Source organism: Heteronotia binoei, chromosome 10 (assembly GCF_032191835.1).
Source record: "Heteronotia binoei isolate CCM8104 ecotype False Entrance Well chromosome 10, APGP_CSIRO_Hbin_v1, whole genome shotgun sequence".
NCBI lineage: Eukaryota > Metazoa > Chordata > Lepidosauria > Squamata > Gekkonidae > Heteronotia > Heteronotia binoei.
The window spans coordinates 8,365,472-8,392,636 of NC_083232.1; the positions used below are offsets into that span (position 1 = coordinate 8,365,472).

The 27,165-nt window shown below is 50.2% G+C and overlaps 1 protein-coding gene across 1 annotated transcript in view; it reads right to left on the reverse strand.

The window, feature by feature from the left end:
* Nucleotides 1-27,165, reverse strand: part of ZBTB47 (zinc finger and BTB domain containing 47) — a 71,131-nt gene that overhangs the window by 15,446 nt on the left and 28,520 nt on the right. The window contains exons 2-3 of the mRNA XM_060248040.1: nt 7,908-9,344; nt 151-298 (exon numbers count right to left, since the gene is read on the reverse strand). Coding sequence (XP_060104023.1) covers nt 151-298; nt 7,908-9,344 — 1,585 coding nt within the window. The remainder of the gene's footprint in view (nt 1-150; nt 299-7,907; nt 9,345-27,165) is intronic.

Genomic DNA, 27,165 nt, shown 5'->3' on the forward strand with positions numbered 1-27,165 from the left:
GAGAGAAGGGAACAGAGGGACACAAATTTCATATGCCCACCTTGGCTAGCTAAAACCCTCGATTGCTGCAAGGGTGCTGGAGAGAGCAGGGGGGTCTCATTTCCAACACTACGGTGAGCCTGCTGCTACTGGCCCCTTTTCCCCACTCACCGACCATGTGCTTGCGCACGTGCGCCATGGTGTAGAACTTCTTCTCGCAGATCTCGCAGGAGAACTTCTTCTCTGCGTAGCCGTGGACAATTTTGTTGTGTTCGTGAAGTGACCAGAGCTTCTTAAATGCTTTTCCACAGGTGCAGCACTGCAAACGAGGAAGGAGAGTCATGGAAAACTGAGCCAAAGGGGGGACAGGGCAAATTCTTCCGGACTGGACTTGACATGCACGCGCACATGAATGCACATGAAGCTGCCTTCTACTCAGGGCTTTTTCTGTAGACAAAGCCCAGCCGGAACTAATTTGCCTATCTGGCCACGCCCCCTAATACCGCCATTGTTTCACGCTTCTTTGGGGATTGCGTTTTGTAAAACCAGCCGCTTTTCTGGAAGCACGACTGTATGTTTAAAAGCCGTTCTGTCTTTGTCGCTAAAATATACCTTTGTACACACTTGGATGTGATATGTGTATATTTCCGGTGTTGGTTGTATTGTTCCATATTTACACATCGGAACCTGTTAAATTGATATTTTCTCCAGAGGAGCTGATCTCTGCCAGCTGGAGATCAGTTGCCAAAGCGGGAGGTCTCCAGGCCCAACCTGGAGGTTGGGAACCCCAGATAGAGCCAAGACTTCAGCAGCAGATGAAGTCATATGACCAGTTGAGAAAGAATTTGTTACTTAACTAGCCACTGGTCAAAGACCTTGTCTAGAAGGAGGAGGAGGAGAAGAAGAGGAGGAAGAGGAAGAGAAGAAAAAGAAGGCAGATTTATACCCCGCCCTTCTCTCTGAATCAGAGACTCAGAGCGGCTTACACTCTCTTCTATCTCCATCCCCCACAACAGACACCCTGCGAGGTGAGTGGGGCTGAGAGGGCTCTCACAGCAGCTACTCTTTCAAGGACAACCTCTGCCAGAGCTATGACTAACCCAAGACCATTCCGGCAGCTACAAGTGGAGGAGTGGGGAATCAAACCCGCTTCTCCCAAATAAGAGTCCGCACACTTAACCACTACACCAAACTGGCTCTTTTGGATTTATATCCTGCCCTCCACTCTGAATCTCAGAGTCTCAGAGCGGCTCACAATCTCCTTTCCCTTCCTCCCCCACAACAGACACCCTGTGAGGTGGGTGGGGCTGGAGAGGGCTCTCACAGCAGCTGCCCTTTCAAGGACAACCTCTGCCAGACCGATGGCTGACCCAAGGCCATGCCAGCAGGTGCAAGTGGAGGAGTGGGGAATCAAACTCCGTTCTCCCAGATAAGAGTCCACACACTTCACCACTACACCAAACTGGCTCTCTATTAGAGCTCTGGCTGACCCAAGGCCATTCCAGCAGGTGCAAGTGGAGGAGTGGGGAATCAAACCCGGTTCTCCCAGATAAGAGTCCGCTCACTTCACCACTACACCAAACTGGCTCTCTTAATCTGAACTAAGAGTACGGTCCTCTTTCTCCTTTGGGGCAACCAAAAAGGTCACCAGCAGGTTTGGCGGCAGCGATGATTACAAACCACAAATGGGTTCACTCTTATTGAGAAGTCAGCTGGCTGTCCAGGTGACAAAGAACAGTTTGCCTGGAGAAAACGGCCTGCTTCCCAGTGGACTCTAAGGCAATATAGTCTGCTGTAAATAAAGAAATACAGATGGAAACTTGGGAACACTTGTGGAAGAATTCTATGAAGCTTTCGACGTGTCATAGCATTAAAGAGAACTGTTTTAAAATGATGTATAGATGGTATATGACTCCTAAAAAAAAGGCAAAGATGCACAAGATGCCAGATAGATGTTGGAAATGTACCGTATTTTTCGGACCATAAGACGCACTTCCCCCCCCCAAAAAAAAAGTGTGGGGGGGAAGTGTGTGCGTCTTATGGAGCGAAGGTACCTTCCTCCGGGAGGGGCAATCCGTTGCCTCCGCCTCCGATCCCGGCGCTTCCCCCGCGCCTGCCTGCCTGGCTCCAGCTCTGCTTCCAGCAAGCGCTGGGATCGCTCCACGCTGCCCCCACCGCAAACCCAGTGCTTCGCGAGCGCCGGCTGTGGAGGGGGCAGCGTGCTTCCTCCATGCCTGTCTGCCTGGCTCCAGCTCTGACGCTTACAGCAAGCGCCAGGATCGCTCCCTCTGCCCTCCGATCCTGGCGCTTGCTGTAAGCGTCAGAGCTGGAGCCAGGCAGACAGGCACGGAGGAAGCACGCTGCCCTCTCCGCAGCCGGCGCTTGCGAAGCGCTGGGTTTGCGGTGGGGGCAGCGTGGAGCGATCCAGTATTTGCTGGAAGAAGCTGGAGCCAGGCAGGCAGGCGTGGGGGAAGCGCCAGGATCGGAGGCGGAGGCAGCGGATCGCTCCCCAGGAGGAAGGTGTGTCCTATGGTCCAGAGCGCCTTATGCTCTGAAAAATACGTAAAAGACACAAAGGTTCTTTCTACCATATGTGGTGGACTTGTGAAAGGGCAAAAAAGATGATTCAGCAAGAAATTTCTAAGATCTTGGGATATGAATTTAAGAAAGTTGCAGAGACTTTTCTGTTGGGATTACAAATGGAAACATTTCCAAAAGAAGATAAAACTGTAATTTGGTACTTGCTTTCAGCTGCTAGGACATTATATGCGCAGTTGTGGAAGCAAGAAAAAATACCAGAGAAATGGGATTGGATTATAAAAGTTATGACATGGCGTGAAATGGACAAATTAACAAGAATATTAAGAGACTATGATCTAGAAGTTTTTAAGACGGAGTGGAAAAAGTTTAGAAGATATGTAGAAAAAGAGTGGAAGATAAAAGGACATTGGACAATTTCTGATAATGTTTAAATTTTAGAAAGAAGAAGAATATAAGTTTTTGTTTTAATAGTTAAGGGTACCTTTAAACATTAGCATTTTAAGTAAGTAACACCGGCGGGGGGTCAAGTAACGGGGGGAGGGGTGGGTAGAAAGTAATATATGGGGTAGATAAAAGAAGTTATTAAGATGTAAGAAATAGATTTGTTACCATATGTTACCACTAAAATTGTTTTAAAACAGGCAATATAGCCTGCTGAAGCCCCTCCCTCCTCAAACCGCACCCTCCCCAGGCTCCGCCCCCAAATCTCCAGGAATTCCCCAGCAAAGAGCTGGCAAACTTAGGGAGCCTGTATAGCTAGCAGGTGGCCACCAGGGGGAGGTTCGTGCTGCTGCGTCTCTCCCTGTGGCTGGGAAGAAACCGAAACGACAGATTTTTCTGGGTCGGAAAGAGATATTAATATATGCAATCCTGCAGGAGTTAAGATGACTGCAGCAAGAAACAGGCTACCTTGCTTCTGTATCACTGACCCAGAAGCCCTGCTTTCCAAGCCACAACCACCTAGCAGCCCGAGCAGTCTCTCCCCATTCTCTTGTATCCCTTACTTGTGCCCAGGGTTACCAACCTCCAGGCATGGCCTGGAGAATTCTCGGAATTACAAGTGAACAAAGGTCAGCTCTCCTGGAGGAAAAGGACAGATTGGGAGGGTGGAATAGATGGCATTATGCCCATCTGAGCTCCATCCCCTCACCCCAGTCCCACCCTTTTTCACCCCCCAAATCTCCATAGAATCATAGAGTTGGAAAGGACCTCCAGGGTCATCTAGTCCAACCCCCTCCACAATGCAGGAAACTCACAAACACTTCCCCCTAAATTCACAGGATCTTCATTGCTGTAAGATGGCCCCCTAGCCTCTGTTGAAAAACCTCCAAGGAAGGAAGGAAGGAAGGAGAAGGAGAAGGAGAAGGAGAAGGAGAAAAGAAGATGATATTGGATTTATATCCCGCCCTCCACTCCAAAGAGTCTTAGAGCGGCTCACAATCTCCTTTACCTTCCTCCCCCACAACAGACACCCTGTGAGGTAGATGAAGATATTGGATTTATATCCTGCCCTCCACTCTGAAAAGTCTCAGAGCGGCTCACAATCTCCTTTACCTTCCTCCCCCACAACAGACACCCTGTGAGGTGGGTGGGGCTGGAGAGGGCTCTCACAGCAGCTGCCCTTTCAAGGACCACCTCTGCCAGAGCTATGGCTGATCCAAGGCCATCTCAGCAGGTGCAAGTGGAGGAGTGGGGAATCAAACCCGGTTCTCCCAGATAAGAGTCCGCACACTTAACCACTACACCAGACTGGCTCTCCACCACCTCCCAAGGAGGAAGCCTGTTCCGCTGAGGAACTACTCTAATGGTCAGGAATCATAGAATCGTAGAGTTGGAAGGGACCTCTAGGGTCATCTAGTCCAACCCCCTGCACACTGCAGGAAACTCACAAACACCTCCCCCTAAATTCACAGGATCCTCATCGCTGTCAGATGGCCATCTAGCCTATGTTTCAAAACCTACAAGGAAGGAGAGCCCACCTCCTCCCGGGGAAGCCTGTTCCACTGAGGAACTGCTCGGTTAAGACGTTCTTCCTAATGTTGAGCTGGAAACTCTCTTGATCTAATTTCAACCCATTGGTTCTGGTCCGACCTTCTGGGGCCACAGAAAACAATTCCACAGCATCCTCTAGACGACAGCCCTTCAAGCAGGGTCGGCCGTGGGTCCCTGGTGCCCTAGAGAGACACAGGTGCCCCTCTGCCGACTCCCCCTTGGCACAGCGCCCCCACCTCCTCCCTTCCTCCCCCCTTCCTTTCCCATTTGCCCCCCGGCACCCCAGGCAAGTATTTAGTTTGCCTTCATTTCCCCCTCCCACGCTGCCGCCGTAGCCGCCACCGCAGCCGCTATCCCCCTCCGGCCCGCCGCCGCCGCCCCCCACCCCCTCCAGCCTGTTGCCGAACCCTAGGGAGGGAGGACTCGCTCTTCCTCCCTCCCTAGGGTTGCCAAGTCCAATTCAAGAAATATCTGGGGACTTTGCGGGTGGAGCCAGGAGACTTTGGGGGTGGAGCCAGGAGACATCAGGGCGGAACCAGGAACAAGGGTGTGACAAGCATAATTGAACTGCAAGGGAGTTCTGGCCCTCACATTTAAAGGGACCGCACACCTTTTTAAATGTCTTCCTTCCATAGGAAATAATGAAGGATAGGGGCACCTTCTTTTGGGGTTCATAGAATTGGACCCCATGGTCCAATCGTTTTGAAACTTGGGGAACACTTTGGGGAGAGTCACTAGATACTATACTGAAAATTTGGTGCCTCTACCTCAAAAAACAGCGCCCCCAGAGCCCCCGAAACCTCCAGATCAATTCCCCATTATACCCTATGAGAATCGATCTCCACACAGAGAATAATGAAGTACTCAGCAGACTCCCCCCCCCCCCCCCATTTCTGGCCTCTCTACTCACAAGTTGCTGCCAACTTCTTCCAAGTAACACAGACACCCCATCCCAAGAGGAAGCCTTTCAATCAGCGACTGAAGCCTCCGGAGGTAGAAACGCACATGGTCCTCTGGGGGTGGAGCTCCCCCCCCTCCGCCAGCCAGACTCCCCGAGGAGACGCCTGTAGCAGCTGGAGAGGACACAAGGACTACGAGTCCCAGCATGCACCTCGCGAAGGGAGGCCGCGCCATTTCCCCACCCCCACCCCTGCTTCCACGTTTTTGGAGAGCGGGAGAAAAGGCTGCTAATTCAGGGGTCCCCCGGCAGGGCGGGGGGGTTGGGAAGCCTATCCCTCCCGCACCGCTTTCCAAACTAAGGCCTGTTGACTACTCACAGCCTGCACCTGCGCGTTTTGACTCAACAATGGGGTGCAATGGGGAGCCCCCAATCTGCCACCCCCAGCCTCCCGGCATCCCAAGCAACTGCCTAGTTTGCCTAGCGGCAGGGCAGGGCCGGCCCTGCCTTCAAGTAGGGTTGCCAATCCCCAGGTGGGGGCAGGGGATCCCCCGGTTTGGAAACCCTCCCCCCGCTTCAGGGTCGTCAGAAAGTGGGGGGAGGGGAGGGAAACGTCTGCTGGGAACTCTGTTATTCCCTAGGGAGATTTATTCCCATAGAAAATCATGGAGAATAGATCCGCAAATATCTGGGGCTCTGGGGGGGCTGTTTTTTGGGTTAGAGGCACCAAATTTTCAGTATAGCAGCTAGTGCCTCTCCCCGAAATACCTCCCAAGTTTCAAAAAGATTGGTCCAGGGGGTCTAATTCTATGAGCCCCAAAAGAAGGTGCCCCTATCCTTCATTATTTCCTATCGAAGGAAGGCATTGAAAAGGTGTGCCGTCCCTTTAAATGTGATGGCCAGAACTCCCTTTGGAGTTCAATTATGCTTGTCACACCCTTGACCTTGGCTCCACCCCTAATGTCTCCTGGCTCCACCCCCAAAGTCCCCAGATATTTCTTAAATTGGACTTGGCAACCCTACTAACCATGTTTAGTAAAACCTTTTTAGAAAAAACCTTTTTTTGAATCATAATCTTTTTATACGTTACAGCAACCCTGTGGGCCAGGGGGCCACATGTGGCTCTTCCACATATATTGTGTGGCTCTTGAAACCCCCATCACCCCATTGGCCATCTTGGAGAAGACATTTCTCTCTTTAAATCACTTCTCCAAGCCAAGCAAGCCAGCATCTTGGAGAAGGCATTTAAAGTTGCTTTCTTTCCAACTAAGAACATAAGAGAAGCCATGTGGGATCAGGCCAAAGGCCCCTCCAGTCCAACACTCTGAGTCACATAAGAACATAAGAGGAGCCATGTTGGATCAGGCCAATGGCCCATCCAGTCCAACACTCTGTGTCAGATAAGAACATAAGAGAAGCCATGTTGGATCAGGCCAGTGGCCCCTCCAGTCCAACACTCTGTGTCACATAAGAACATAAGAGAAACCATGTTGGATCAGGCCAATGGCCCATCCAGTCCAACACTCTGTGTCACATAAGAACAGAAGAGAAGCCCTGTTGGATCAGGCCAAGGGCCCATCCAGTCCAACACTCTGTGTCACATAAGAACAGAAGAGAAGCCCTGTTGGATCAGGCCAATGGCCCCTCCAGTCCAACACTCTGTGTCACATAAGAACATAAGAGAAGCCATATTGGATCAGGCCAATGGCCCATCCAGTCCAACACTCTGTGTCACATAAGAACAGAAGAGAAGCCCTGCTGGATCAGGCCAAGGGCCCATCCAGTCCAACACTCTGTGTCACATAAGAACATAAGAGGAGCCATGTTGGATCAGGCCAATGGCCCCTCCAGTCCAACACTCTGTGTCACATAAGAACATAAGAGAAGCCATGTTGGATCAGGCCAGGGCCCATCCAGTCCAACACTCTGTGTCACATAAGAACACAAGAGAAGCCATGTTGGATCAGGCCAGTGGCCCATCCAGTCCAACACTCTGTGTCACATAAGAACACAAGAGAAGCCCTGTTGGATCAGGCCAAGGGCCCATCCAGTCCAACACTCTGTGTCACATAAGAACACAAGAGAAGCCCTGTTGGATCAGGCCAAGGGCCCATCCAGTCCAACACTCTGTGTCACATAAGAACACAAGAGAAGCCCTGTTGGATCAGGCCAAGGGCCCATCCAGTCCAACACTCTGAGTCACATAAGAACATAAGAGGAGCTATGTTGGACTGGATGGCCCATTGGTCTGATCCAAATTGGCTTCTCTTATGTTCTTAATGAGCCTATAGTGCTGTTTTAATGTATAAAAAGATTATATGATTCTAAAAAGGTTTTTCTAAGAAGGTTTTACTAAACATGGCTAGCCAGTACGTCACGGTGTCTGTTTCTCCTATTGCCTGCAATAGCCCCACCGGCATGGTTGCCTCTCCTGTGAACTCCCTTCCTGGGTCCAAAGAGCACGAAACCACACCATCCTTTCTGGGGAGGGGCTCACCTGGATGTTCTTCTCACAGTCTGTCTGGTGGTGCAACAGCAGCTCACTCTCTAGCAGGAACCTCTTGCCGCACTTGTCGCAGATCTGCATGCGGCTGTGCGTGACGTTCATGTGCTTCTCCAGGTACCAGCGGTTGTTGAAAACCCGGGGGCACTTCTTGCATGGGTAGTGCTGCTTCTCCTCCAGCTTGACCTTCTGGCCCAGCCCGTCTTGGTCCTTCTTCCTCTTCCTCCCTCTCCGGTTCTCCTCTTCCTCCTCCCCGTCTTCTTCCTCCTCCTCCTCCCCCTCCTCCTCTTCCGTGGCCACAGCCACCTTGGCAGTCTCTGGAGATATGGTGGCTGGTGTCATGACCTTGGAAGACCTGCTGGGCCTGTGGGACAGCCCAGACTTCTCCCTTTTGATACCGGCCAGGTCTTCAACATCCTCTTCTTCTTCTTCCTCCTCCTCACTGGTCTCCTCCAGGTCCTCCTCTTCACTGTGCTCCTCCTCGTCTTCCTCCCCAACTTCGGCTTCCTCGTCTTCTTCCTCTCCTTCCCCATTCTCTTCCTCTCTATGCTCTTCTGTGGGAAGCCCGTCCCCTTTGGGCCGTCCGATGACCGCGGCGATGGTGGCTGCCTGGTTGACTGCAGAAGGCTTCCCCTCCATCCCCTTGGAGACATTGAGGGTTTGATTGTTGAGGTTGACTTCCACAATGATCTGCTCCCCACGGTTGTAAGAATCCTGGTTGCCCAGAACCACCTCAGACTCTTCCCCTTCCATCTTACAGAGCTGAGGGCTGCCCTCTTTCTCCTCCTTGTAATATTTCTTGGTGCCGACCGCAGGGACCTGCTGCTTGCCTTCACATACCGCTCGGTCCTCCACACGCAAGGAATACGGGTCGTTCCCCTCCCGAGCGAAGATTTTGGGGCGCGGGGAATCCATTTCTTGCTTGATGTCGCAGTAATACTGAGAAGGGACGTTCTTGCCACAGTTGTCCGGAGGAGGCAAAGCCATGTTGCTGGCCACAGCCAAGATGAGTGACCGGGTGTTGATCAGCTCCTGACAAGAGGACGCGATGTTGTTCATCTGCAGGACGGTGGCCGCGCTCAGGACGTCCCGCACATTGCAAGCGTTGACCAACAGCTTGGAGGTGTAGATGAAGTTGAGGATCTGCTGGAGGCCTTGGGAGGTCAAGGCCTCCAGGGAGAGCTCCACCCGCTGGAGCTGCTTATTCCTGGTGAAGAGGGAGTGGAAGAACTGGCTGTAGGCGGCCAGGACCCCCTTGTGGGCGGGGAAGATGCTCTTCTGCGGCACCAGGACCACGTCGACGTCACACAGGTCTGGTTGAAACAGACGCTGCTCGTTCAGTCTGTCCATCAAACACGTGAAGTGGAGGGCTACATCCTCCACCAGAGAGTATTCAGCGGTAGGGAAGTCAGTCGTCTTTTCAACTATCAGCTGTAAGGGGAAAGAAAGAGAAAGAGGTGAAGGAAAGGCGTAAGAAAACACAACCCCTTGGCTCAAGAGGAGAGCATCTGCTTGGCATGCAGAAGGTCCCAGGTTCGATCCCCACCATCTCCAGTTAAAAGAACCAGGGAGGAGGTGATGGGAAAGACCTTGACCTGAGACCCTGGCTCAGTGGCAGAGCCTCTGCTTGGCATGCAGAAGGTCCCAGGTTCGATGCCCACCATCTCCAGTTGAAAGAACCAGGGAGGAGGTGATGGGAAAGACCTTGACCTGAGAACCTGGCTCAGTGGCAGAGCCTCTGCCTGGCATGCAGAAGGTCCCAGGTTCGATGCCCAACATCTCCAGTTGAAAGGACCGGGCAGTAGGTGATGGGAAAGACCCTGCCTGTCTGAGTTGACAGTGCTGACTTTGATGGACTAAGGGTCGGATTCAGTAAAAGGCAACTTCATGTGTCCCTTGAACTGCTTGGACCCAGCATACTCAAAAGATAGCTCCCCTCCTCACCAATGTACCACTAGAATCTGGGAAAATGGATGGTTTGGAGGGTGGACGCTATAGCATTGGACCTCCCGATATCCCTGGACTGACCCCCAAACCTTCAGGAGTGTTCCAACCTTGAACTGGCAAACCCTACCTCCCCATCCCCTGCTGTGGATGCGGGGGGGACCTGGCAACGCTACCCTGCAGGGTATAACACAGGGTTGCCAGGTCAAACTCAGGAAATTCTTGGGGATTTTGAGGTAGAGCTGGGAAACTTTCCTATTCCTGAAAATAAATGAATGAATTAATTAATTAATTAATTAATAAAATGAAGCAGTACAGTTCCCTTGAATACAGTCTTTATTTCCTCTTCCTCTTTTCTGCCTTCAGAGGGTTCCCCAGCCAGCTGCACTTCCACTAAATGAAAGTGAACACACTCACATACACTCACAAAGCAGCCAAAGTGAACAGTTTGCTTCTGTGATCTCGCTGGGCCAATTTACTCATGACAGTTGCTGGATGTAGCAACCTGCTGTATTTCAACCAACTTCTTCAGACTCACGCAGAAAAACGAAAGTACCGTGCAAAGGATTTTAGGTTCCACTTGACACTTTACTATCCATACAAATAATCGGGTTCTGGTTAACTCTTTACTATCCATACAAATGACTTCTGAAATGAATGCCAAAGAAACAGGAGGACTGTGCCGGCTTCCTCTCTCACATATTCACCTGGAACAGCCACATGGATCTGCCTACTCACCCCACCTCCCTGAAGCTTTGCCATGCTGAAATTTAAAGGCACACACATTCCAAAATACAAGCAAATCCTTGCAAGCTTCTTCTAAGTACTGATATTTAAAGGCACGTGGTGGCTGTTTGGGCGGGGCTACTTAGCAGGGAGGAGCCTGCAAAACTGGGGGATCCTCTTCTGGGACCTGGGGACTGGCAAGCCTACGAATGCCGTATGACCTACCCTTCAAAGGAACTGATCTCTGTTACCTGGAGATCAGCTGTAATCCCAGGAGATCTCCAGATACTCCCTGGAGGTTGGTAGCTTGAATCCAGGCCATTGGCTCTGACCAAGCAGTTTATGCATTCAGAAAGTTGAAAAGCAGCCAGAGTTCTTGCCAGAGCAAAGCCTCTCCCAAGCTGTTCCGCCTTGCTGACCATCGTTCTCCCACTTAACCTCTCTTTCTGATTGGGGTGTCAATTTACACCTGTGTAACCTTTCCCTCCTAGCTCCTTCGCTGAGCACTGCCAAATTGCACCTGCCTACCATTTATATGAACATATGAAGCTGCCTTATACTAAATCAGACCCTGGGTCCATCAAAGTCAGTATTGTCTTCTCAGACTGGCAGCAGCTCTCCAGGGTCTTAAGCTGAGGTTTTTCACACCTATTTGCCTGGACCCTTTTGAGTTGGAGATGCCAGAGATTGAACCTGGGACCTCCTGCTTACCAAGCAGATACTCTACCACTGAGCCACAGCCCCATTCATGGCTCTCCAGGGTCTCAAGCTGAGGTTTTTCACACCTATTTGTCTGGACCGTTTTTTTGGAGATGCCAGGGATTGAACCTGGGACCTTCTGCTTCCCAAGCAGATGCTCTACCACCGAGCCACAGCCCCATTCATGGCTCTCCAGGGTCTCAAGCTGAGGTTATTCACGCCTATTTGCCTGGACTCTTTTTTAGTGGAGATGCTGGGGATTGAACCTGGGACCTTCTGCTTCCCAAGCAGATGCTCTACCACTGAGCCACCGTCCCTCACCAAAACATATGAACATATGAAGCTGCCTTCTACTGAATCAGACACTTGGTCCATCAAAGTCAGTCTTGTCTACTCAGACTGGCAGCGGCTCTCCAGGGTCTCAAGCTGAGGTTTTTCACACCTATTTGCCTGGACCGTTTTTTTGGAGATGCCAGGGATTGAACCTGGGACCTTCTGCTTCCCAAGCAGATGCTCTACCACTGAGCCACCGTCCGTCCCATTTATCCCTCCCATTTATCAATAGAACAACAGGACAAAGTAGGGAGGCAGCCTTCCAGGTTGGGTCTGGTATCTCCCTGGAATTACAGACTATGGAAATCAACTCCCTGGAGAATATGGCAGCTTTGAAGGGACGGGTTCCATGATATCTCATCACTGCTGAACTCCATTCACTCACCAGGCTCTGTCCTGAATTTTTTCTTGGCTTGAGATTTCTGCAATTCACTCAACTCCCCTAGGAGACTTCTAGTCACCTGTAGGGTACCCTTCATCCAAGGGAACCTCCAAGTTCAGAGGAAGTCAACCTCTGAATCCCAGTGCCAGGAGGCAACATCAGGGAAAAACCTCAGCCTCTCTGCCCGGTTGTTGGCCCTCCAGAGGAACTGGTTGGCCACTGTGTGAGACGGGATGCTGGACTAGATGGACTTTCGCTGGTCTGATCCAGCTGGGCTCTGTGATGTTCTGATTAGGGAAAGGTCTCAGCATCTACACCCAGTTGTTGGGCCTCCAGAGGAACTGGTTGGCCACTGTGTGAGATGGGATGCTGGACTAGATGGAGTCTCACTAGTCTGATCCAGCAGGGCTCGTGTGATGTTCTGATTAGGGAAAGGCCTCAGCATTTACACCCTGTTGTTGGCCCTCCAGAGTAACTGGTTGGCCACTGTGTGAGATGGGATGCTGGACTAGATGGAGTCTCTCTGGTCTGATCCAGCTGGGCTCTGTGATGTTCTGATTAGGGAAAGGTCTCAGCATCTACACCCAGTTATTGGTTTTCAGAGGCACTGGTTGGCCACTGTGTGAGATGGGATGCTGGAGTAGATGGAGTCTCTCTGGTCTGATCCAGCTGGGCTCTGTGATGTTCTGATTAGGGAAAGGTCTCAGCATCTACACCCAGTTGTTGGGCCTCCAGAGGAACTGGTTGGCCATTGTGTGAGACAGGATGCTGGACTAGATGGACTCTCACTAGTCTGATCCAGCTGGGCTCTTGTGATGTTCTGATTAGGGAAAGGCCTCAGCATCTACACCCTGTTGTTGGCCCTCCAGAGGAACTGGTTGGCCACTGTGTGAGATGGGATGCTGGACTAAATGGAGTCTCTCTGGTCTGATCCAGCTGGGCTCTGTGATGTTCTGATTAGGGAAAGGTCTCAGCATCTACACCCAGTTGTTGGCTCTCCAGAGGAACTGGTTGGCCACTGTGTGAGACAGGAGGCTGGACTAGATGGACCTTCACTGGTCTGATCCAGCAGGGCTCTTGTGATGTTCTGATTAGGGAAAAGCCTCAGCCTCTACACCCAGTTGTTGGCCCTGCAGAGGAACTGGTTGGCCTCTGTGTGAGACAGGAGGCTGGACTAGATGGACCACCAGTCTGATCCAGCAGGGCTCTTGTGATGTTATGATTAGGGAAAAGCCTCAGCCTCTACACCCAGTTGTTGGCCCTGCAGAGGAACTGGTTGGCCTCTGTGTGAGACAGGAGGCTGGACTAGATGGACCACCAGTCTGATCCAGCAGGGCTCTTGTGATGTTCTGATTAGGGAAAAGCCTCAGCCTCTACACCCAGTTGTTGGCCCTCCAGAGGAACTGGTTGGCCTCTGTGTGAGACAGGAGGCTGGACTAGATGTAGTGTTGGTCTGATCCAGCTGGGCTCTTCTTACGGTTCAAGGAGCCCACAATGGAATACTGGGCTCCCTCCATTTTATCCCCACAACAACCCTGATGAGTAGAGTCTGGCTAACCCAAGGTTGTCGAGTTGACTCAATACACTATGGCCAGGCTTTTCTCCTGACGACAAAATGGTGTCCCATCAGGTTCCAGCAAGCTCCATCTCTACCATAACACCCTCTGTCATGGAATCAACCAAGGTCTGGGAAGAACATGCAGTCCAGTACGTTGTGCAAATGGCAATAATGCATCACATGGTTGCTAAGGGAATAATAATATTAACAACAACTACAACTATGATGATGATGATGATTAGGGCTGGGAATGTGCTATCCGTGCACACTGCACATTAAAGGTGCCCTACAAACAAAAGGCAGTTGCCCACACCTGGTTGGCTTGGCTAACCTGATCTCATCAAATCTCAGAAGCTAATCAGGGTCAGTCCTTGCCAGGGCAATTTTGTGTGTTTTGGGGGGGGAAGCCCAGCAGGAACTCATTTGCATATTAGGCCACACACCCCGACATCACCATTATTACACACTGGGCTTTTTTTGGACAAAGCCCAGCAGGAACTCATGGGCATATTAGGCCATACCCCCTGACATCACCATTGTTTAGCACAAGGCCTTTTTTGTAGAAAAAGCCCAGCAGGAACTCATTTGCATATTAGACCACACCCCCAATGCCAAGCCAGCCGGAACCGTGTTCCTTAAGGTTCCTGCTAAAAAAAACCCTGGCCCTTGTTAACACATATGAAGAAGAAGAAGACGATACTGGATTTATATCCTGCCCTCCACTCTGAAGAGTCTCAGAGCGGCTCACAATCTCCTTTCCCTTCCTCCCCCACAACAGACCCCCTGTGAGGTAGATGAAGATATTGGATTTATATCCCGCCCTCCACTCCAAAGAATCTCAGAGGGGCTCACAATCTCCTTTCCCTTCCTCCCCCACAACAGACACCCTGTGAGGTAGATGAAGATATTGGATTTATATCCCGCCCTCCACTCTGAAGAGTCTCAGAGAGGCTCACAATCTCCTTTACCTTCCCCCCCACAAAAGACACCCTGTGAGGTAGATGAAGATATTGGATTTATATCCTGCCCTCCACTCCGCAGAGTCTCAGAGGTGCTCACAATCTCCTTTACCTTCCTCCCCCACAACAGACACCCTGTGAGGTGGGTGGGGCTGGAGAGGGCTCTCACAGCAGCTGCCCTTTCAAGGACAACCTCTGCCAGAGCTATGGCTGACCCAAGGCCATTCCAGCAGATGCAAGTGGAGGAGTGGGGAATCAAACCCGGTTCTCCCAGATAAGAGTCCGCACACTTAACCACTACACCAAACTGGCTCTCTGAACACATACAAACTGAACACATACAAAGTTGTCTTATTGTGTCAGAGGAAAGCCGAGAAAGTCTCTGACCTTTGCACAATAATTCCAGCGGCTATCCCTCAAGAGATCCTTGTGCGCCTTCCCAAAGGTAATTGCAGCCCATTAAAAACTTTGACTCGCTAGCTTCATCAAGAGGTCCTTGGCTCATCAGTGTCTGTACTGACTTTGCTAAGAGCTGCTCTCCGGGGTTTCGGGCGCAGGTGTTTCATATCACCTACTACCTGTTCCTTAACTGGAGATGCCAGGGAGTGAAGCTGGGGCCTCCTGCACGACAAGCACATCACAGAATTATAAAATTGGAAGGGACCTCCAAGGTCATCTGGTCCAACCCCCTGCACAATGCAGAAAATCCATAAATACCTCCCCCTGCCCTAGGCCCTCATTGACCTCTGCTCCACTCCCAAAAGATGGCAAAAAAACAAAACAAAACCTTCCAAGATTCCTGGCCAAACTGACCTGAAGAAAAATTGGTGACCGACCACAAAGTGGTATTCAGCCTTTCCCTGGGCGTGTACGAAAGGGCCACGAGAGCCCTTCCTGCCTTCCTTCTCAAGAGCTGCCTGAGTTCACGGAATCAGTATAGCTGTCAGATGGCCGTCTAGCCTCTGCTTAAAAACCTCCAAAAAAGGGAGAGAGCCCCTCCCCCCCCCCCCCCCCCGGAAGCCTGTTCCACTGAAGAACTGCTCTGTCAGGAAGTTCTTCCTAATGTTTAGCTGGAAACTCTTCTGATTCAATTTCAGCTCGATGATAACAATGCTGGAAACGATAAACCTCTGAATCTCAGTTACGGGGATAAAGCTCCGAGCTCACCCCTGGATCCTGCCTCCCGCCAACCGAGCCAAAAAGAACAAGCTCGTTCAGCTGGCTCCTGAGAGGCTTTTGTACCAGCTGCTGCCCTGAAAATACATTGCATAAGCCCAGATTGGAGAGCTCTCACCAGCTCCAGCAACCCCAGGGGTTTTCCTCCCCCCCCTGCTCCTCCCTCGTCTTGATTCTGCAGTTGACATCCCACCGCTTAGCTGTATTGGCCCAGGCCTTCGGGCCTCTTTCAAAACGCAGCCAGAGCTCTGAGTGAACCAGATGACTTCTTAAATGCTTTGAGTCGGAGAGCGATCTGATAAATCAGATCGGGGAGGGAAGGAGGCGGTTCTTAAGCCATCTGTCGAAAGGAAGGTGGCTGCCAGCGCGTCTTATGAAACGAGCCACACGAAGAAGCAGAGGAGGCCACTGTGACCTGCGAGGGAATGCAGCGAATGCGGGCAGCGGCTGTGCCAAAATGGAAAACCTCAGACCCCACCAAGGAGATCAAGGGATGCTGAGACACAGACAAGCTGGGGGACTTGCCAGTGGTGGACAATCCCAAGAGGAAGGAAGCTGGGGGCTTGCGCTGCTTTAGATGTTCAGCAAGCCATAAATATATGAAACTGCCTTATATCGAGCCGGACCCCTTGTCCGTCAAGAACAGTCTTGTCTACTCTGACTGGCAGCAGCTCTCCAGATCCTTCACATCACTTAGACGTGAGAGCCAGTTTGGTGTCATGGTTAAGTGCATGGGCTTTTATCTGGGAGAACCGGGTTTGATTCCCCACTCCTCCACTTGCAGCTGCTGGGAGGGCCTTGGGTCAGTCATAGTGGTGAAGTGAGCGGACTCTTATCTGGGAGAACCAGGTTTGATTCCCCACTCCTCCACTCGCAGCTGCTGGAAAGGCCTTGGGTCAGCCATAGTGGTTAAGTGAGTGGACTCTTATCTGGGAGAACCGGGTTTGATTCCCTACTCCTCCTTTGACAGCTGCTGGAATGGCCTTGGGTCAAACATAGTGGTTAAGTGAGCGGGCTCTTAGCTGGGAGAACCGGGTATGATTCCCCACTCCTCATTGACAGCTGCTGGAATGGCCTTGGGTCAGCCATAGCGGTTAAGTGAGCGGACTCTTATCTGGGAGAACCAGTTTTGAACATAGTGGTTGAGCGGACTCTTATCTGGGAGAACCGGTTTTGATTCCCCACTCCTCCACTTGCAGCTGCTGGAATGGTCTTGGGTCAGCCATAGTAGTGAAGTGAGCAGACTCTTATCTAGGAAAACCGGGTTTGATTCCCCACTCCTCCACTTGCAGCTGCTGGAATGGCCTTGGGTCAGCCATAGTGGTGAAGTGAGCGGACTCTTATCTAGGAGAACCGGGTTTGATTCCCCACTCCTCCACTTGCAGCTGCTGGAATGGCCTTGGGTCAGCCATAGTGGTGAAGTATGTGGACTCTTATCTGGGAGAACCGGGTTTGATTCCCCACTCCTCCACTTGCAGCTGCTGGAATGGCCTTGGGTCAGCCATACTGGTGAAGTGAGCGGACTCTTATCTAGGAGAACCGGGTTTGATTCACCACTCCTCCACTTGCAGCTGCTGGAATGGCTTTGGGTCAGCCATAGTGGTGAAGTATGTGGACTCTTATCTGGGAGAACCGGGTTTGATTCCCCACTCCTCCACTTGCAACTGCTGGGATGACCTTGGGTCAGCCATAGATCTCGCAGGAGTTGTCCTTGAAAGGGCAGCTTCTGGGAGAACTCTCTCAGCCCCACCCACCTCACAGGGTGTCTGTTGTGGAGAAAGTAGATAAAGGAGAGTGTAAGCCGCTCTTAGACTCTGATTCAGAGAGAAGGGCGGAGTATAAATCTACAGTCTTCTTCTTCTACTACTTATTCTTAACTGGGAATGCCAAGGATTAGAACATAAGAGAAGCCATGTTGGATCAGGCCAATGGCCCATCCAGTCCAACACTCTGTGTCACACAGTGGTCACAAAAACCAGGTTCCATCAGGAGGTCCACCAGTGGGGCCAGGACACCAGAAGTCCTCACACTGTTGCCCCCCAAGCACCAAGAATACAGAGCATCACTGCCTCAGACAGAGAGTTCCAACAATTTGCTGTGGCTAATAGCCAAGGAGCCCTGTGGCATAAAGTGGTAAAGCTGCAGTACTGCAGTCAGAGCCCTCTGCTCACGACCTGAGTCCGATCCCAGCGGAAGCTGGTTTAGGTAGCCGGCTAAAGGTTGACTTAGCTTTCCATCCTTCCAAGGTCGGTCAAACGAGTCCCCAGCTTGCTGGAGGGAAAGCGTAGATGACTGGGGAAGGCAAGGGCAAACCACCCCGTATAAAAGTCTGAAGAAAACGTTGTGAAAGCAACGTCACCCCAGAGTCGAAAACGACTGGTGCTTGCACAGGGGACTACCTTGACCTTTTTAATAGCCACTGAAGGGCCTCTGCAAGTGCTCTGCCACTAAGCTACAACATCTCCCTTTAAAAATTGCCTTAAGAGTCCCCAGACCGAGGTCCTCTGAGCACCGTGTTCAAGAAAATGCATCTGGGGGAACTCAAAAGTGAGCATCTGGTAGCGTTGCCAATCCCCAGCTGGGGGCAGGAGGTCCCCCAGTTTGGAGGCCCTCCCCCCACTTCAGGGTCATCAGAAAGTGGGGGGGGGGGATGTCTGCTGGCCACTCCATTATTCCCTATGAAGATCGATTCCTACTGGATATAATGGCGAATTGATCTGTGGGTATCTGTAGCTCCAGAGGGGCTGATATTTATGATAGAGGCACCAAATTTTCAGCATAGCATTTGATGACACTCTTCAAAACACCCCCCCCCCCAAGTTTCAAAAAGATTGGACCACGGGGTCCAGTTCTATGAGTCCCCAAAGAAGGTGCCCTTATCCTTCGTTATTTCCTACGGAGGAAAGGCATTGAAAAGGAGTACGATCCCTTTAAATGCGATGACCATAACTCCTTTTGCAGTTCAATCGTGCCTGTCCCACCTTTGCTCCTGACTCCACCTCCAAAGCCTCCTGGCCCCACCCCTAAAGTCCCCAGATGTTTCTTGAGTTGGACTTGGCAACCCTAGCATCCAGACAATCTCTTGATTCCTGCTTTTGGTTCTTAGAGGTACATTGCTTCTGAACATACAGATTCCCCGATATTTAGACTCACAGAGTTGGACGGAATCTCCAGGGTCATCTAGTCCAACCCTCTGCACAACGCAGGAAATTCACAAATACCTCTACACCCCCAACGCACACATCTCTAATGACCCCTGCTCCATGCCCAGAAGATGGCAAAAAAAACCTCCAGGATCTTTGGCCAAATTGACCTGGAGAAAAATTGCTTCCTGACCCTAAAGAGGCAATCAGCATTTCCCTGGGGGTGTAAGAAAAGGCCGCAAGAACTAAGCACTGAAGCAACCCTTCCGCTTGCCTTCCCTCTTGCGTTCTGCCTAATTCACAGAATCAGCCGTGCTGTCAGATCTCTCTTTAAAAACCTCCAAGGAAGGAGAGCTCACTACCTCCCAAGGAAGCCTGTTCCACTGAGGAACCATTCCAAACAAACAAACCCCTCCCCCTAAATTCACAGGATCTTCATTGCTGTCAGATGGCCATCTAGCCTCTGTTGAAAAACCTCCAAGGAAGGAGAGCCCACCTCCTCCCAAGGAAGCCTGATCCACTGAGGAACCGCTCTAACGGTCAGGAATCATAGAGTTGGAAGGGACCTCCAAGGTCATCTAGTCCAACCCTCTGCACAACGCAGGAAATTCACAAATACCTCTGCACCCCCAACGCACACATCTCTAATGACCCCTGCTCCATGCCCAGAAGATGGCAAAAAACCTCCAGGATCCTTGGCCAAAATGACCTGGAGAAAAATTGCTTCCTGACCCTAAAGAGGCAATCAGCATTTCCCTGGGGGTGTAAGAATAGGCCGCAAGAACTAAGCACTGAAGCAACCCTTCCGCCTGCCTTCCCTCTTGCGTTCTGCCTAATTCACAGAAGCAGCCGTGCTGTCAGATCTCTCTTTAAAAACCTCCAAGGAAGGAGAGCCCACTACCTCCCGAGGAATCCTGTTCCACTGAGGGACCGCTCTGACGGTCAGGAAGTTCTTCCTAATGTTGAGCCGGAAACTCTTTTGATTTAATTTCAACCCATTGGTTCTGGTCCTACCTTCTGGCAACAGAAAACAATTCTGCACCATAGAATCATAGAGTTGGAAGGGACCTCCACAGTCATCTAGTCCAGCCTCTTGCAAAATGCAGGAAACTCACAAAGACCTCCCCCTAAGTTCACAGGATCTTCATCGCTGTCAGATGGCCATCTAGCCTCTGCTTAAAAACCTCCAAGGAAGGAGAGCCCACCACCTCCCGAGGAAGCCTGTTCCACTGAGGAATCGCTCTAACAGTCAGGAAGTTCTTCCTAATGTTGAGCCGGAAACTCTTTTGATGTAATTTCAACCCATTGGTTCTGGTCCTACCTTCTGGAGCCACAGAAAACAATTCCACCCCATCCTCTATAGGACAGCCCTTCAAGCACTTGAAGATGGTGACCCAATCACCTCTCAGCCGCCTCCTCTCCAGGCTAAACATGCCCAGCTCCTTCAACCTTTCCTCATAGGACTTGGTCTCCAGACCCCTCACCATCTTCGTCGCCCTCCTCTGGACCCGTTGCAGCTTGTCGATATCCTTCTTAAAATGTGGTGCCCAAAACTGAACACAAGACTCCAGGTGAAGATTGGCACACAACAGTTCCCACGTTCTGCCTTCATATGCTTTGCTTATTTCAAACTGCATTTATCTAGGCTGATCAAAGCTCTGCCTTTCATCCCTCTGGGTTCTGACCGCAGTGGCTGTTGAGCAACTAGGGTTGCCAACTGCCAGTAGCGCTCCTGGAACGATGACTGGTCCGCAGATGACTGTGCTCAGTTTCCCCAAAGGAAATGGCTGCTTTGGAAGATGAATAGAGGCTACGGTATTATACCCTGCTGAGATCCCTGACCTCCCCTGCCCCCGTTCCTCCCCAAATCTCCTGGAATTTAAGAACAGAAGAACAGAAGAGAAGCCATGTTGGATCAGGCCAATGGCCCATCCAGTCCTACACTCTGTGTCACACAGTGGCCAAAAAAACCAGGTGCCATCAGAAGGTCCATCGGTGGGGCCAGGACACTAGAAACCCTCCCACTGTCCCCTCCCCCAGCACCAAGAACACAGAGAACATAAGAGAAGCCATGTTGGATCAGGCCAATGGCCTATCCAGTCCCATACTCTGCGTCAAACAGTGGCCAAAAAACCCAGGTGCCATCAGGAGGTCCACCAGTGGGGCCAGGACACTAGAAGCCCTCACACTGTCCCCTCCCCAAACACCAAGAATACAGAGCATCACTGCCCCAGACAGAGAGTTCCAACAATACGCTATGGCTAAGAGCCACTGATGGACCTCTGTTCCATTTGCTTATCCAATCCCCTCTTGAAGCTGTCTGTGCTTGTAGCCGCCGCCGCCTCCTGTGGCAGTGAAGTCCATGTGTTAATCACCCTTTGGGTGAAGAAGTACTTCCTTTTATCCATTCTAACCTGACTGCTCAGCAATTTCATTGAATGTCCACGAGTTCTCATATTTCCCAACCCAGAGTTGGCAACCCCGAGAACTTCCAGGGAAAGCCCAGCTGCAGCAGACTCCTGGAGTTGCCTTGCCCACTCTGGGGGCATTCAAGGTCACTTCAGTTCCCTCTCCCCCTCCTTCCGAGGGAAGGCGATTGTCACAGCTGAACAGCTGAACAGATTGACAGAAGGCCGAATGCCACTAATTGCTGGAGCGGCTGCAGCTTGGTTGACAAAACGACCTCCCGGCTCTGCCCGCCCTTCTCTCTGGTGCAGCTGTTGCTGGGAGGAGCAGAAGACAGTGGCTCTCGCTAAGATGGGGCAGAAGAAAGGGAGTTTTTCAGTTTTCTGTTGCCCCAGAAGGCCGGACCGGAACCAACGGGTTGAAATTAAATCAGAAGAGTTTCCAGCTCAACATTAGGAAGAACTTCTTGACTGTTACAGTGGTTCCTCAGTGGAACAGGCTTCCTCGGGAGGTGGTGGGCTCTCCTTCCTTGGAGGTTTTGAAACAGAGGCTAGATGGCCATCTGACAGCAACGCTGATTCTGTGAGGATCCCAGCTCTCTTTGGGGGTGGAGGCAGGATACTTTCCCATTCCCTAAAATAAATGCGTAAAAATACAGCAGCGCAGTTCCCCTGAATATAGTCTTCATTTCCTCGTCCCCCAGCAGCTACACTTCCACTAAATGAAAGTGAACGTGATGATGATGATATTGGATTTATATCCTGCCCTCCACTCTGAATCTCAGAGTCTCAGACTTAGTCTCAGGCAATCTCCTTTATCCTCCTCCTCCACAACAGACGCCCTGTGAGGTGGGAGGGGGGGCTGAGAGGGCTCTCACAGCAGCTGCCCTTTCAAGGACAACCTCTGCCAGAGCTATGGCTGACCCAAGGTCATTCCAGCAGGTGCAAGTGAAGGAGTGGGGAATCAAACCCGGTGAGTGTGCGCACACTCACAGAGCAGCCAAAATAAACAGTTCACAATTCCACCCTTTTGTGATCTCACTGGGGCAATTATCAGTTATCTGGATGACATTTGCAGATGACACTACATCATTCTGCCGTCAGATTTTAGGTGCTCCCACATGTGTCCCTTACTCATCCATTTGTGCAGAGCTAGGTTTACACCTTCTAGAAACCAGAGCCTGGATTATGGCTTTTAAGTTCTGGTTAAAAATTCATTTCAGAACGGATTCAGGAAGTATATTATACTACCTGATGAAAGACCAGTATAGCATTACGTGGCTCTCTACATTTACCCACAAACTACAAAAACGAGGTATTTAAGGTGGACGCTCTTTTCTTATGTGACGAATTATATATCTTAAGAACAATCCAACTAAGGCTTATGGATCACGAATACCAAAAAGTGTTCCCCTCACATTCCCCTGTTTGCTCTACAGCCAATACCCCCAAAACATGGAAAGATATCCCATTATTTCTTTACTATAGACTCCCCATTCCATCGTCGGACTTTCACTTTGGCGCGTTTCAATGCCTTCCCACCAACAGTTCTCTATGGTAGGTTTAGACAGATACCTCTCCGAAACAGATTATGCCCACGTGAATTAGGAGTCCTTGATTCTACATCCCATATTATTTTAGAAAGTCCTCTCCTGGCCTCACAACATAGACAATTCTTCGCGGAATATCTCCGACACAATGTATTTACTAAAAGGAAAATTCTATCCTATCTTTTAGAAGACGTTAATCCCCATATTACTGCATGTGTTGCAAACTTCTTAGTAGAAGCCTATGAAATTAAATCTAGGCATACTACTGAATTCTAATTGCTGGCTGTCTACTCTTGATTAGTATTCTTGGCTGCTATTTTAATCGATTGTTTATGTATTGTTCTTACTATATTTCAGGCCTTTGTGCCTACTTTTGATTGTGAGTCATTATTGCTCTTATGCCAATAAAGGTCTGAACTGAACTGAACACTACGGGCGTTTTCACACTTACCTTACGCCGGAGCGACGTCCCTCTTCACCGCGCAGCATCTGCGCGGATTTCGCACTAATTGCTCCGCAGAACCCGGAAGAGCCGCAAAGTCCCGCGGCTTTTGCATCGCAAATGTAAACTGGTTTTTGGCGGTTTACATTTGCGACGCAAAAGCCGCGGGACTTTGCGGCTCTTCCGGGTTCTGCGGAGCAATTAGTGCGAAATCCGCGCAGACGCTGCGCGGTGAAGAGGGACGTCGCTCCGGCGTAAGGTAAGTGCGAAAACGCCCTACATTTGCAGATGACACTAAATTGGGAGCAGCAGCATCACACCAGAAGGTTGAGATAGAATTCAACGAGATCTGAACACCCTGGGAAACTGGATGGAAGTGAATACGATGCAATTTAACAAGGATAAGTGCAGAGTTCTAGCTCTTGGTAACAAAAATGAGGATGGGAGATACGCTTCTGGGTAGCAGTGTGCATGAACAAGATCTTAGGGTATGGGTAGACTGAAAGCTAAATATGAGGAGCCAGTGTGATGCACCAACAAAAAAGTCTAAAGCAGGGGTGGCCAATGGTAGCTCTCCAGATATTTTTTTTGCCTACAACTCCCATCAGCCCCATCCATCGGCCATGCTGGCTGGGGCTGATGGGAGTTGTAGGCAAAAAACATCTGGAGAGCTACCGTTGGCCACCCCTGGTCTAAAGCGATCTGGGAGTGCATCAACAGAGGCATAACATCCAGATCGCAAGATGTCCTGGTCCTGCTGTACACTGCATTGGTCAGGCCACGTGCGGAATATTGTGTACGGTTCTGGAGGCCTCACTTCAAGAAGGATGTGGACAGAACAGAGCTGATACAGAGGAGAGAGACGAGGATGATCAAGGACCTGGTGACCCCCGGCAGCCCTACAGGAAGGATCAACGTGCGGGGTGACATGAGAGAGGTTGACAAGGTTATGCCTGGGATGGAGAAGGTAGAGAAAGAAGTCCTTTTCTCCCTTTCTCACAATACAAGTACTCGTGGGCATTCGATGAAACTGCTGAGCAGTCGGGTTAAAACGGATAAAAGGAAGTCCTTCTTCACCCAAAAGATGATTAACATGTGGAATTCACTGCCACAGGAGTTGGCGGCAGCTACAAGCAGCTTTAAGAAGGGATTGGATAAAAATATGGAGCAGAGGTCCATCAGTGGCTATTAGCCACAGTATATATATATGTGTGTGTGTGTGTGTATGTGTGTGTATATGTATGTATGTATATGTGTGTGTGTGTGAATACACACACACATATGTTGGCCTCTGTGTGACACAGAGTGTTGGACTGGAGGGGCCATTGGCCTGATCCAACATGGCTTCTCTTATGTTCTTCTGTGACACAGAGTGTTGGACTGGATAGGTCATTGGCCTTATCCAACATGGCTTCTCTTACGTTCTTCTGTGACACAGAGTGTTGGACTGGATGGGCCACTGGCCTGATCCAACATGGCTTCTCTTATGTTCTTATGTGACACAGAGTGTTGGACTGGATGGGCCATTGGCCTGATTCAACATGGCTTCTCTTATGTTCTTATGTGACACAGAGTGTTGGACTGGAGGGGCCACTGGCCTGATCCAACATGGCTTCTCTTATGTTCTTATGTGACACACAGTGTTGGACTGGATGGGCCATTGGCCAGATCCAACATGGCTTCTCTTATGTTCTTATGTGACACAGAGTGTTGGACTGGATGGGCCATTGGCCTGATCCAACATGGCTTCTCTTATGTTCTTATCAAGGCTACAAGATGAAAGAGGTTTGTTGAGAAGATTTTAAAAGTTGGTTTAGAAGCGATGAGGAGAGTGTTGATTCTCTCGAAGAATCCCTCAACAGAAGCAAATCCCTCAACATTCCTTCTGAAACAAATCCCTCAACAGTCCTTGTGAAACAAATCCCTCAACAGTCCTTCTAAGACAACTTGCTGTTTTGAGCAGCCTTTTTTTGCATGCGTGACTCAGCATGAAAAAGTACAGATGGATGCCTACTTCAAGAAGGAAGATCCCGAGCAGGAAAATGAACGGGCAGGTGTGTGCACGCTGGCTCCCTATTCAGATGCAAAGAAGCTGAAAGTTGGAAGAGTGAGGCAGAAGCGGCCGCACCTGCTTGCCCGGTTTCATATTAAGCAAGCTTGGCTCAGGCAGCTGGTGGTGTTCCAAAGCACACGCAGAGATGGCTCCGCAGCACCCAACTTGCACCCTGAACCAAACGTTTGCAAACTGCAGCTTCAGCCGCAACTAGAACGATAGACTAGAAGTGGGGAAGAGACCTTTAAGACCAGCCAAGTTATACCAGGTACCTTTTAAGCTATAAGAGTCAGAGGAAGGACTTGAATTTTACACCATCCTCTTCTCTTCCGGACGTTACTCAAGCGTGGCACAGGTGGGCTTTTTCAAGAGCCCGCTTTAACGCTTCTCGTTCTGCCGTTTTAAGGTGGTAGACTTTCCAACTTGCCTATCCAACAGCGCTGTAGCCCTTGTTCGAGTAATGCAATTGAGGGGCTATCACACATATACTTTTACACTGTAACCTCTATCAGGATGTGAGATGTCAAATACTTATCCCAGGGGTGGCCAACGGTAGCTCTCCAGGTGTTTTTTTGCCTACAACTCCCATCAGCCCCAGCCATTGGCCATGCTGGCTGGGGCTGATGGGAGTTGTAGGCAAAAAAAACATCTGGAGAGCTACCGTTGGCCACCCCCGACTTATCCCACTACTTTCTCAATTCAAACCCTTGCAAGGCCTGAAAGATCTGCAGAGATTCTTGTTAAGGGATAGTCAGAAACGGGTAACATGTGCAGTAGCAAAATTCTGTGTATTAGCTCTTTGGAAAAGGAATTGTGTGATCATGGGAATGTAATTGATTTAGAACTTATTTTTATGTATTTTTTTTTTAAAAAAACTGCTTTCTACTTGCTTCAAACTGGCTGGTCTTTGGACTGTAATAAAGAATTGATTGGTTGGTTGGTTGGTTGGTTGACTGATTGATTATACAACGTATAAGCTTTCGCTTTAACGCTTTTCATTCTGCCATTTTAAGTGGTAGATTTTCCAACTTGCCTATCCAACAGCACTGTTGCCCTTTGTTTGAGTAATGCAATTGAGACTATCGCACGCATACTTTTACACTGTAACCTCGATCAGGATGAGAGATGTCAAATACTTATCCCGTTACTTTCTCAATTCAAACCCTTGCGAGGCTATGTCGACCTCAGGCCCGAAAGATTGCAGAGATTCTTGTTAAGGGATAGTCAGAAACGGGTATCATGCGCAGTAGCAAAATTCTGTGTATTAGCTCTTAGGAAAAGGAGTTGTGTGATAAGGGAATGTAAATGATTTAGAACTTATTTTTATGTATTTTTTTTTTTAAAAAAACCCTGTTTTCTACTTGCTTCAAACTGGCTGGTCCTTGGACTGTAATGAAGAATTGATTGATTGGTTGATTGATTATACAAGGTATAAGCTTTCGTGTGCATGCACTTTTCTTCAGATAACAGTATCTAAAGAACAAAGCAGGAGTCTAGTAGAACCTTTAAGACCAACCAAGTTGCAGTAGAGAAAGGGGGGATGAAAGAGGGGGAATGAGGGAGTAAGGTGATTGGTTGGTGACTGAGAGAGCGTGGACACAGCTAAGAAGTAACTGGAGAGAGGAAGGGAGGGAGAAAGAGAGAGAGAGAGAGAGAAGAAGAAGAAGAAAAAGAAGAAGATAATATCGGATTTATCTCCTGCCCTCCACTCCGAATCTCAGAGTGGCTCACAATCTCCTTTACCTTCCTCCCCCACAACAGACACCCTGTGGGGTGGGGTGGGGCTGAAAGGACTCTCACAGCAGGACAACCTCTGCCAGAGCTATGGCTGACCCAAGGCCATTCCAGCAGCTGCAAGTGGAGGAGTGGGGAATCAAACCCG